The sequence below is a fragment of the Sceloporus occidentalis genome, unplaced genomic scaffold (genome assembly GCF_023333645.1).
Source record: "Sceloporus occidentalis isolate IW3139 unplaced genomic scaffold, rSceOcc1.0.p SCAF_2, whole genome shotgun sequence".
NCBI classification, from domain to species: Eukaryota; Metazoa; Chordata; class Lepidosauria; order Squamata; family Phrynosomatidae; genus Sceloporus; species Sceloporus occidentalis.
In genome coordinates this window covers 27,868,762-27,881,777 of record NW_028316982.1, presented here as the reverse complement: position 1 = coordinate 27,881,777, position 13,016 = coordinate 27,868,762, and the positions used below count along the sequence as shown (strand labels likewise).

At 41.6% G+C, this 13,016-nt stretch overlaps 1 protein-coding gene across 1 annotated transcript in view; it reads left to right on the top strand.

Moving 5' to 3' along the window:
- The first annotated feature begins 3,437 nt into the window (after positions 1-3,437).
- The window catches only part of LOC149318074 (elongation factor G, mitochondrial-like), a 38,534-nt gene continuing 28,955 nt past the window's right edge, over positions 3,438-13,016 (top strand). The window contains exons 1-6 of the mRNA XM_089508960.1: positions 3,438-3,528; positions 4,463-4,615; positions 4,949-5,081; positions 6,467-6,671; positions 7,247-7,363; positions 8,087-8,237. Coding sequence (XP_089365086.1) covers positions 3,487-3,528; positions 4,463-4,615; positions 4,949-5,081; positions 6,467-6,671; positions 7,247-7,363; positions 8,087-8,237 — 801 coding nt within the window. The 5' untranslated portion in view covers positions 3,438-3,486. The remainder of the gene's footprint in view (positions 3,529-4,462; positions 4,616-4,948; positions 5,082-6,466; positions 6,672-7,246; positions 7,364-8,086; positions 8,238-13,016) is intronic.

Genomic DNA, 13,016 nt, shown 5'->3' with positions numbered 1-13,016 from the left:
ACAGAATACTGTACTGCCTCTGTTGTTGTTGTTGTTGTGCTAATTTGCGTTTTCCATTATGGTAAGTCTCTTAAAAACATACACTTAATGCATATATTTTAGGAACCAGAGTGATAGCATTTCAACAATAGGAGTCTTGGTTCCAAAACACACTGCAGAAATAATCCAGTTTGAGACCACTTTAACTGCCCTGGCTCAGTGCTAGGGAATCCTGGGAATTGTAGTTTATTGTGGCACCAGAGCTCTCTAGAAGAGAAGGCTAAATGTCTCACAAAAGTACAGTTCCCAGAATTCCCTAGCATTGAGCCAGGTCAGTTAAAGTGGTCTCAAACTGGATTATTTCTGCAGTGTGCTTTGGACCTTAGTTTTCTGAATTTAACACTTCCTTAATAGCAGTGAATCCAGTCCTTGTCCAAAACACAGTTGTGTTTTGAAGTGTAGCATTGGGAGGCAATCCATCTTTTAGCTGAGACTAGTCTATAACCTATCAGCTCCCTAAAATAGGAGCCTTGCTAATGAGAATCAGCAAAGACCTTTTAGGCTTCACATAGTCAAATAGTTGCTGCCAGGAATCATGACTCTTTAGATGTGGAAAGCTCAGTGTTGGTGCACAAATCCTATGATTTATTCACTTCTACCACTAAGATTACAGCTGTCATGTGATCAAGCCGAGTACTGCAATAGGCATAGTTTTGGAAATTGCCACCTGTTCAGTGCACTTCCCTGTTCTTATGTAGGGAACTCCAACTGTGTTTAAGGCACGTTTATAGGCAACAGGTGTTTTACATATATCACTGTGGTGCTGATTCTGGCATGGCTATGCTGTCTGGTTATGAACAAAATGTAAAGTAATTTTCCAATTGCCATTGCCATGAAATACTGACGTAATTAACATTCATAAAGATCTTTGGGACATATGGCTACAGAAGCATTTTAGGGTATTTATTCCATTCTCTTAAAACTAAATGAATTGCATAAATCAAAGCTAATGTTGTTTCTAACTGAGGATGTAGCAAACTTGTTCAAATCTTTGCTTGGGCCACCTTAAAATATAACTGGATCTAGTGCGCACAGCTGGCAATTTTCAGGTCTCAGTGTTTCCTGCATCTTTGTAAGAGCTATAATTGGCATTATCTCATGAGATTATTTTAATTCATTATTCTTTAAGGCTTAAAGCATAAGCAAATTAGCTGAATAGGCGTGTTATCAGTACTGGAAGTACATACCATTTTTAAATTTTAAAAACCCCTGCAATACATACTGCATGGCATGAAGTGACACAGTTTTTTACAGCAATGTCTTAAAGTCGTGAACTGGAACTGAGCTGGCAAAAGCTTAAGTTAGAAAAGGATCTCCCTTCCCCCTGCCCCAAGAAAGATGCTCAAAAGCTGTCTGTGCCGCATGCACTTGGAGTATTCCACATTCACTCCGCCCATTAAATTCTTAATTTAGAAGTGCCAAACATAGAGTGGTGTGTGAGCAATGAGTCCCTTGACTGGTATGAACTGCTTAGTCACTGCTACAGTCCCACAATATTCACGGATGTAAGCTTAACATCAAATTATATCAGAATTGTTTGAGGAAAAACATTTTAAAGTTAACCATTCATCTAATAATGCATAGTAGGGCAGAAGTTCATAGTGCTGCTCTAACTACACAAACGGAGACAACTCTGCACTTTTGCAAGATTTGAGTTTGGTAAAAAGAAGAGGAAGCACCATCTCTGCAGGTGAATTTGGGATTCGCTTCCTGATTTGGCCTAACTGCACATAATGCTTAGCCTTAGAGATCCTCCACCAACATCTATGAATAAAAATGTGCAGGGTTTGCAAGGACATCACTGGAAGGCAGGTTTTTAGTGTGTGTGTGTGTGTGTGTGTGTGTGTATTGTACCCAATCCAAAAATTCATTTCGGAGTGCAGTCAGCCCTTCTTATACATGGATTTTTTATACAAGGATTTAAGCATACACAGTTTGAAAACGTTCAAAAAAAGTATAAATTTCAAATATCAAACCTTGATTTTCCATTTTTTATAAGGGACAGCATTTTGCTATGTCATTATCTTTAATGGAACTTGAGCATCCACGGATTTTGTTATACACTGGGGATCTTGGAACCAAACCCCAGCATATAACAAGGGTCCACTGTATATCCTTTCCTGTGGTGGTCAAGTTGGTGGCCCCTTGGCTAGTGGTGGTCCCTGAACTATTGGTGGCTGGTCCTGGCTTCCAGTACTGAAAGAAACCATTGCACACAATGGGAACATTCACACAACATATAACAAAGACACCATGTTTTTAACCTGAGAGAACAGTGCAACTCAGCGGTCAACGTCCGATGGACACTGACCATAGAACTGCCCTGGAGGAGCTACAAAGGCCTAGTAGAGTATGCTCTCTAGGAATAATAATCTCTAAGTCTTCCGGGGCAACTTATAAAGTTGACCATAGAGTTTCATTGGAGGACCTAGATATTCCTAGAGAGAACATATTAACCAAATCCGTGTGAATAATTGAAATCGCAAATATGGAGGGACGATGAGTGTAATTTGACACCACTTTTTAAGTCCTGGGATCTGTGGTTTGACCAGGCCTTTAGCTTTCTTGGCCAAAGCAGGCTCCTCAGAATGAAAGTATAAATTCCTGCTTCTTAGTCAGGCTCAAAATGGAGGACTTTTGGAATTCTTCCTGGGCAGAAGAAGGTTGAAATGGAGGACATGTCCTAGAAAAGGAGGGCATCTGGTCACCCTGAGGAGAAATCACCTCAAGATGGTGGGCCTTCAAGGAAACAATGGAGGACATTCCTGACTAAAAGCTAAAAGCACTCATAGTAATGTAAAATCCATGCTTTTTCGTCATGGAGGGCATTTTGGAATGCCTCCTCCACAGAAGGTTGAAATGTAGGACAGATCCTATAAAAGGAGGACGTCTGGTCACTCCAAGGGAGAAAAATGTAGGGCATGCTAAAATAACTCCTAAAGCAGGGTTGCCATAATTGTCCACTATTTCCAGGGACAAAATGTGGAACAAATTCGAGACCAAACTGTAGAGCAACTGCAGGACAAAACTCAGCCCAAAATGTAGGACACTTAAGAAAAATGGAGGACCTTAAATGTCCTACATTTTGGGCTGAGTTTTGTCCTGCAGTTGTCCTACAGTTTGGTCTAGAATTTGTCCTACATTTTGTCCTTGGAAATAGTGGACAATTATGCTTCTTAAGTCATGCTCAGAATGGAGGGCCTTTGGGGCATTCCTCCTGGAGAGAAAAGTTAAATGGAGGACATGTCCTGGGAAAGGAGGACCTCTGGTTGCCTTCCCGTCGACCCTTCCTCCATTTCCTCAAAGCACTACCTCCTCCCCGCCAAAGGGGGCGCTGCAGCCACGATGGAAGTTTTTACATCTGTGACCCGGAAGTGGCTCACCGGCTCAAACCGGAAGTGAAGCTGGTCAGGGGGCTGTGGACGGCGCGACTTTGAGCCGGGCGGGATGTTGCGGCGGGTGTTGGGCTCGGCGTTGCCCCGGCAACAGGTGCTCAGGGCATCCAAAAGGGAGGGAGGGAGGGAGGCCATTGAGGCCTATGAGAAGCCCTGAGGCCTTTCCTCAGAGCATCCTTAAGGCAGTGCTCCCCACAACTTGTGCCCTTTAAGAAGAATGTTAGACTTCATCTCCCAGAAGCCTCAGCCATGTTGGCCAAAAGCTTGGGATTCTGGGAACTGAAGTCCAAAATCCCCTTAAAGAGGACCCCTGCCCTAAGGCTTAGATGGTGGGGTCCTTGTTTAAAATGGCAGCCCTTCTGTTTGCAGAGTGGCCTAGAAAACCTCCCTCACAGAGTCACATTTCTGACTGGGACCCAGTTTTCTTTAATTCTATTATTCCAGTATTTACCGAATGCTGTTTTATTTATTAGCTCCAGACTGTGACACAAATGCCCCCAAATCCTATTGTGGAGCGTAGTGTGTGTTTGTGTGGCACAGTGGTTCAAAGGCTGGATGGTGACTCTGGAGTCCAGGGTTCAAATCCTGGTTCGGCCGTGTGAACCGGTCGTCCCCAGACTCTGGCCTTCCAAGTGTTTTCGGGACTTCGGCTCCCAAAATCCCAGACTGTTGGCCAAGATGGTTGAGGCTTCTGGGAACTGAAGTCCAAAACAACTGTTTGGGAATCACTGGTGTAAACCCACTGGGGCTGCATCCATATTGGGGAAATAACTTGGTTTGGCACCGCTTTAACTCTTTTCTGGCTCAAGGCTATGGAATTCTGGGAGTTGGAGTTTGTTGTGGGGCCCAGAGTGGAGCTCTGCTCCGCTCTGGGCCCACAACAAACTCCAACTCCCAGAATTCCATAGCCTTGAGCCAGGGCAGTGGCTGGCATCTTCAGAGAATGCTGGCATGGAATAGAGTGGATTTGTACACTGAATAATCTCAGTATGTGTGGCAATATCGTTATACCCTCTCTTGTGTTTCAGCTGTACTTGAACAGCGGCCGATGGTGCTCTTCGGGGATTATTCCCAATGAAAAGATCCGCAACATAGGAATTTCTGCACACATCGACTCTGGGAAGACTACCTTAACTGAACGCGTTCTCTTTTACACAGGAAGGATAGCACAAATGCACGAGGTACTTCTGAACATGATGGATCTGGTGGAGAGGATGTCATGAATACTGTCTGCTCTCACTGGCCAGAATCCTGTTGGTTTACTATGGCAGCATAACATTTGTTGTAGAGTTCTGAGGAGAACATAAACATGTACCCAGAAGCTTTAAAATTGCAGTTGCATGCAGGAATAGTACAGGTGCCTTCTATTGCTCTAGATGTCAATGGGATAATTCTGATTGCAGCAATCTATAAGACGTTTTGGAGAAGAAACATGGTTCATGCAAATAGGCATAGGTGTATAGGAAGAAATGCATTGACTTGTAGTAATGATTATACATGTTTTTTCATCTTAGGTGAAAGGGAAAGATGGGGTTGGTGCTGTCATGGATTCAATGGAGTTGGAACGACAGCGAGGGATCACAATTCAGTCTGCAGCAACTTATACTATGTGGAAAGATACTAACATCAACATAATCGACACCCCTGGTATATGAACTAAGCTTATTTCTATTCGGCATGCGAAATGTTTCCGGAGTTAAGAGTGCATGATTTTGACCTACAGCCAAAATCATATCTGGTTTATAAAACTGTTTCTTAGCTCACTCTCAGTTGTTTTACAGATGCAACTGAGGCTATGACTTTGTAACCCAACTACTGTGTGTGTGGACTAGACTTGGAATCTTTGTGGTTGAGATTACCAGTCCCAATCTGTACAGTCCAGATATGGAGCAGAGCTTATTGCTGAAGAGATAAGCCTTTGTGGGAGGGATGGAGAACATGTGACCCTCCAAATGCTGGACTGCAATCCCCCAGCTTCTGTGGCCTGTGGTGAGGGATGATGGGCACTGTAGTCTAACAACATCTGGAGGGGTAGAGGTTCCCAGCCCTGGTTATATTAAAGGAGTGCAGCTGGCTTTATAGCCCATCAAATGCTTTTTAATATCTCGGGGTTCCCTGTATTTTTCACCACTCCTGTTCCAAGGTACTCCAATAGGATTGGTTGCAAAAGTTTGTTTGTGCATGTGCATTTAGATGTAAATCTCCCTGAAGGTTCAGAGGGACTGTCAGTACTGTCTTTTCTTAGTAGTACTATTGGTATTAATAATACCTTTAAAACTGAAAATAAGTCACAACAATACTTGGACATATCTTTCTATGAACGGTACATGTTATTTACTTGCTTGATAAATTTGAACCTCATGGAAGAAATGCAGGTTATTAATATAATAAATTGATGTAAGCTTTGTTCAAATCATAGCAATAGCAAGTAGATTTCTGTACTGCTTATCAGTGCACTTAAGCACTCCCTAAGCGGTTTACAATGTGTAAGCTAATTGCCCCCAACAAGCTAGGTACTCATTTTAGTGACCTACAGAAGGATGCCAGGCTGAGTCAACCCTGAGCCCCTGGTTGGTATTGAACCCACAACCTTGTGGTTTTGAGTGAGTGGCTGCAGTACAGGTATTTAACCAATGCACCACCAAGGCACCTGTATTTAATGTAAATCATATATTCCTCAACTTTCAAATTAAACTGGTTAGTTTTTTGTTTTGTTTTGTTTTTGGAGGGAGGGATGGATTTGTTTACAAAAAATGGATTATCATTTCCTGCTTTCTTGCTTTGAGGAAATGATAGAATGATTTATCTCAAAATTAAAAACACTTTATAATGCAGAGTGTTTTTCAAAGACAATTTACTGGAAGTATATTTGCTAAACCTGATAAAATGATGATTTGCACATGCATGTCCTTCTCTCCATTTCTGAAAGTCATACAGAACAACAGAAAAGAGACTCATATTCAAAACTAGCAGGAATTCTAAGTTAACTAGAAGCTTTTAAATAATAATGGAAATGTTTATTTTACTTCCAGGTCATGTTGATTTCACTATAGAAGTGGAGAGGGCACTGAGAGTTCTTGATGGTGCCATCCTGGTGCTATGTGCTGTTGGGGGAGTTCAGTGCCAAACAATGACAGTGAACAGACAAATGAAGCGGTACAATGTCCCCTTTTTGACCTTTATCAACAAACTAGATCGGATGGGTTCAAGCCCAAACAGAGCTCTGCAACAACTCAGGTATGAACAATGAAATTAGAAGATTCCAACTCCAGCCAAAAAAAAAGACAGCAAACTGGTTTAAACAATTTTAAAATGCTGTGACAAAATATGTGCATCTTTGGTGGAATGTTTTGGACTAGAATGTCATGTCTAATAGTGGATAGGTGAGTAATTGGTTCAGCAGTGAGTGTCACGTATGCAATGGATTGAAGACTCCCTGCTAAGTGACCCTTTTAATTCTTATGACTGTCACTCATGAGACAGATACCATACCTCACCACATGAACTTTGTCTTCTTCTTTCATAGTTATGCTTGAGCCATAGACTCTTGATATTATCCCCTATGTAGAATTTACTTTTCAGGCTAACACCGTAGAGATTGTGAAATCTCCTTAGACAAATCTTGGAGTCAATGTGGAGGAGCTCTTGTTTGGTGCTCTGCCATTCTCTCCTCTTGATCTGGAATCTTAGTACGTAGTGTGTCTCTGGGGATAAGTGGGCTTGTACTAAAAAGGAAGTGGGCTTTCATGGTAGGAAATGCTATCTGTTGTTGTGATTTTATAGGAAAATTCTATTCATTTTTAATTTCACAGATCCAAGCTGAATCACAATGCTGCTTTTATTCAGATTCCAATGGGACTGGAGGGAGATTTCAGAGGAGTTATCGATCTGATTGAAGAAAAAGCGATGTACTTTGATGGTGATTTTGGGTAAGGGGTGTGAACGCTTTTTAAATATGAAGATATTTGGTTCATGATGTCCAAGCAGATTCACCCCCCCCCCCAGTTAATATTTAGCTTACTAAGCAAGGATTATAATAGATGTTACAACCCTAGTCTATTAAGCAAAACATATTCACAGCCACCTGTTTTTCTGTGTGAATTTTCCCTGCTGGTCTTAAACGTCACTGATGGTTAAATGGGCACCACCACCTAAATATATCTAATGTAAGCATTCTAATAAACCCTGGTTTGTATTAACCACAGTTAAGACTAGTTCTAGCATACTGGCCATCATAGTTTAGTGTGACACAAATGTGCAAGAACAAGCCACGAGATGCCTCATGGTCATGTGCCCCCTGCTAGTCTATTCCCATGTGACTGGAGGATCAGAATAGAAGCTTTGACTTAGCCACAATTCTCATATTGTCAACACCAATGAACTATGGTGAATATTAACTATCTTTAGTGTTAAACAAAGCAGCTTCAGTCCGTAATTACTGGTTTGTTTAAACAGTTTTAACTCAAATGTGTATGCAAATCAACCTAATTATTTCATTCTTTGTACAGAGGCAAAATCAACTGAAAATATGCCATTTGTAAAAACAGTCTAAATTTGCTGCTGTAGTTTGTACAGAGGATTGCCAGATTTCTTAAATATCTGGTTGTGTAGCTAAATGCTGATGTGGCTTCCCATCCACTCTGTCTCTTTAGCCAGATTGTAAAATATGATGAAATTCCTCCTGAGTTCAGAGCAGAGTCAGTGGATCGCCGCCAGGAACTGATTGAATGTGTTGCAAACATAGATGAACAGCTTGGGGAACTTTTTCTTGAAGAGAAGATCCCAACAGTGGCTGACTTGAAGGTAATGGGACTTAATATCTCTTTTGTTTTGAAAACAGTTACTAGTGACATTTGATGTACTAGAATTTGTGGCTTCCACCATGTTTTCTGTATAGATTGTGTTCTGCTTATAAAGAAGCAAACAAGGTTTGAGGCTTTCATAGGGCTTAATCTAACATTTGTTGGAGGTTTGTGAACAAGTCAGATGACCACTTCTAGGGGTACTTTAGCAGTAGATTCCTACACTGGCAAAGTGTTGGACAAGATCACAGGTAGGCAACTGTAGAAAGCTAGGGAAACTCCCAAATACCCACTAGGATCTTTGGGGAGTATTTTCAGCATATTTTGAACCCCCAAGAGAAGCCTATTTTAAAACAGAAAGTGAGGGGGGGGGGAGGCAAAAATATGGTGAAATGCCCCCATCTCTCCTAGGGGCATTTGGGAGCAATTTTTTTTGTTAACCCTGGCAAGCCCTAGGGTTGCAAGTTGCAGATGCAAGATGGTCCTTGGGATACCTTCCAACTCTGTGTTCCTATACAGGAGTAAGCATTTTAGATTGGAATTGGGCAACACTTGTGCTCCCCATGGCTATTTCTTTGCCACCAGCCTGGATTCTTGTTACTGCCCCAAATGCTACCACCACCAAAATCTCAGCAATTCTGTTGGCAAATGATGCAGAATCAAGCTTCTACAAATGGCTAAGGGCATGTGATTTTCTTGTGAAACAACACCATATTTCCCGGTGGAAATCCTGAGATTTTTCTGGCAGCAGAATTATGTGGTAGCAGTAAGGTGCAGCCCTCAACCAGTTTGAAGAGGGACAATGCAGCCCCCACAACCCTAAGTTATTGTCACCCTGGCCTTAGATCAGTGTTGAGTCCATGTTCTACAGTCACATACTCATGCTTCTTAAAATCATGATGAGCATTTCAAGTATTTTATATACTGTTGGCCCTCTAAATTCACAGATTCAAGCATCCACAGCTTGAAATTATTTTTAAAATAAATATAAATTTCAAAAAGCAAACCTTGATTTTGCCATTTTATATAAGGGACACCATTTTACGATATGCCATTGTATTTAATGGGACTTGAACATCTATGGATTTTGATATCTACAGGGGATCCTGGAACAAGGGCCTACTGTACATAATTTTGATAATACTTAAGACAGCTTTGTATGACAGCTTTGTTAGCCTCTTTATTACAGATAGTGTTGTTGATATTATTAACAACTTTTTACATCCCACCCTTTCCCCCAAATTGGGTGTCAAGGCAGCTTACAATTGAAAGCAATTACAATATAGCTAAAATGTACAAAGTTCACAATTGATATAGAATTAAACTATTCACAATTTTAAAACACACTTAAAAAGGATACAAAACAGTTCAGTGAAAACAATACAGTCATCCCTCCATATTTGCAGCTTTGATATTTGCGGATTTGATTATTCACGGATTTCATTAATATGTTCTCTCTAGGACTGTCTAGGTCCTCCAGTGCAACTCTGTGGTCAACTTTAACTAAAGGTTGCACTGAAAGACCATTTGTAGCTACTCCAGTGCCATTCTATGGTCAGTGTATGTTGGACATTGACCACAGAGTTGCACTGGAGGACCTAGAGATTCCTAGAGAGGTGTCCTCTCAGGTAAAAACAGTGTTTTTGTTATTTGCGGTTTTTCCATATTCATGGGGGTCTTGTTCCCCTAACCCTAGAGAATATGGAGGGGCAACTGTACATCATTCTGTAAAGCTCTTTCTTTAAAAGAACAGAACTGAGTTGAGAAGGGATACCATACCAGTTGTTACCAGGTGAATTAATGAGTAAAATGAGATTTGAACTGATCTTAGTAAGCCATTTTAGCTGTCTTTCCAAGTATGAGCTACTTTCAGGGCTCACATTGCCAAATGTTGTTTCTGCTTGCAACAAGAGAGACATTCCCTTCCTTCTGTGTTTGGGAAGAGCCATTTCCTAGTGCCAGAAATTATACATTACCTGCAGCAGATCTAAGATCTAGTCTTTGGCATCTCCAGAATCTCAAGTAGCAGGGCTGAGAGAGACATCTTCCTAAGGATTTGAGGAGTTATTGGTGGTTCTGGAACAGATGAACAAGTATGGCGCAAGAGATGACAGGATTAGACCCTGTGGACCAGTGGTCAGCTTGGCATAAAGCATTCATATACTTTGGAGCAGAACTTTTATTTCTATTTTGTATATACACGGTAGGAAGTAAAATTTTGAAAATATCTCCCAGAATTCTCATCCCATGTAGGCTGTGAATTTCTGTAAGTTAGAGTCTCCCTCAAAATCTTTCTAACTTCTGGTAGGAAGGCATACCTTTGAACATTGTCTTTGATATTAGATATACGTAGGTAACGACCAATCTAAATGATATGCGTGAAGGCAATGGTGTTTTGGGCCATGTGAGCTAATGTGAACATGGCAGAATGTGGGCAGGCCTCTTCTGCTTTACTTCTTGTCAGTGACATAACCATTCATATAGCCCATGAACCAGTGGTTAGGTCAGAACTTTGCAAAGATAATTTTTTGGACTACAGCTCCCAGAATATCCCTTTGACTGTGCTGACTGGAGGGTTCTGGGGGCTGTAAACCAATAAAATAAATAAATAAATAAACTTTATTTGTATACCGCCCTTCGAAACATCAGGGCGGTTCACAGCAGACATCCATACAATTATTAAAACAACATATTAAAACCATCAATACAGTAAAAATAGTCTGTGCCAAATCACAGATGACTCACCAATGGCTAACAGGGGAACTAACAAAGGGACTTAACAGGGACTTAACAGAGGGGGGAAGGGCTCACAAGGCAGAGGCTTAGGGATAAGCCTGCCTAAAGAGAAGCGTCTTTAGCTCCTTCTTGAATTGGGCCAGGGAGGTTGCTGAACGGAGCTCGGTAGGCAGCGCGTTCCAGAGGATGGGGGCCGAGGTCGAAAAGGCCCTTCTGGTGGTGTTGTTCAATCTAGCCTCTGGAACTTTTAGTAGCTGCTGCCTGCTGGATCTGAGCGTGCGGGGCGGATTGTACGGAGAGAGGCGGTCCTTCAAGTACTCTGGGCCCAAGCCATTTAGGGCTTTATAGGTTATAACCAACACCTTGTATTGCGCCCGGAAGCGAATAGGCAGCCAATGTAGGTCCTTTAAGACCGGTGTTATATGACTGGTCCTAGGTGTATTAGTGACCAGTCTCGCTGCCATATTCTGCACTAATTGCAGCTTCCGGGTATGGTACAAGGGTTGCCCCATGTAGAGCGCATTGCAGAAATCCAACCGAGAGGTTACCAGAGTGTGTACTACTGTTTCTAGGTCCCCCCGGCTCAGGTAGGGACGCAGCTGGCGTATCAGCCGAAGCTGATAACAGGTGCTCCTGACCGTCGCATCCACCTGAGATGTAAGGTGGAGCGACGAGTCAAAAAGAAGTGTTGCCTTTCTCTGAATTAGGGTATATGATTGCACCTACATTGATGACTCCCATTGGGCAAACAGGCCTTCAAAGGGCATGGATTAGCCATGTTCTGTATTCTTCTCTTCTCGTGTGGTTCTAACAGCCACAGGGAGCCTCCACTTCCTGTCCTGTTCTTAACCGAATCAGCAGATAGTTTCGTCTTGAATCAGAAACATCTACCCTCAAATCTCAGCTCAGCTGTTGTTTCACTTGCTCAGATTGTGCAAATTGTTGTGCACCATGACTTCAAGTAGCAAATAGTCTTGCAATGAAGTACAGTTAGTGGCTCATTCACAACAAGAAAAAATACAAGCAAGTTTTGATTTGAAGGTAAAGATTTTTGGTTCATCCTCTACCTTCAAAGGTTATAGAAAGGACAGGTTATAACAGAGATTTTTTTAAAAAAAAGAAAATGTGGCCTATAACACAAAACCATAGTTGGATTATAAGTGTAAATAGGTAAATAACTCAAAATACTATTGGATGATAATTGTAAATGGATAAACAAACTATGATTAATGGGCAGGAAATTTTTTAGCATAGTTGTTTTGACTGCTGGTTGTTTTTTTTAATGGGAAGCTTATATAGCTAGCTATCATGCACAGATAGCTTTGTGTATTGAGGCATCACATTTCATTGCTTTTAGGAGCTGAACTCATTTGCAGTGTGTGCTGTACGGCATGTGTCTGCAATATCTTTGTCATGACATTTTGCTGCTATCCAGGGAAGCAGCAGCCTTTCACTACCAGGCATTAATAACCACAGATGACTGTAGAGGATGATCACTAGCTGAAGGAGACCAGCTGCTAAGTGTGATGGACGGAGCTGTGACAGATCTTGGAGGTCATCTGTCACCTTGTTTTTTCTGAATTTATAAATGTTAGATGTGCACTTGCATTTCTACATTTATTCCTAAGCAAAAATCTAATGTCGGTGGATGCTCTTTTTTGACTCAGGTTTACTTGCAGATAAAAATCCTTGACAGTATATACCATCCCCTTGTATCTAAATTCAGGGGCAGTTGGTGTAAGCAGACACTGTTTCACCGTAGCTGAACCCACTTGGACAAGAACTGGAGTTGGCTTGAGGACTTGATGAGCATGGAAAATATAGCGTTGAATCTGGAAATAAATTTCCTGTTACCCTCATTAGCCTTTGATGACTTTGTGGTCTGGGGAAATGCTTCATGGGGTTATGCAATAGATTTATACTTTATTCCACCTCTTACACAACACTTGACATGAGGAGACCCATTTTAAGAGTTGCTGAGTGCTCTCTTGCTCCCAAGGGTTAAAACACATCAGCCATTCTGTTGGAGGGCTAATAATGTAAC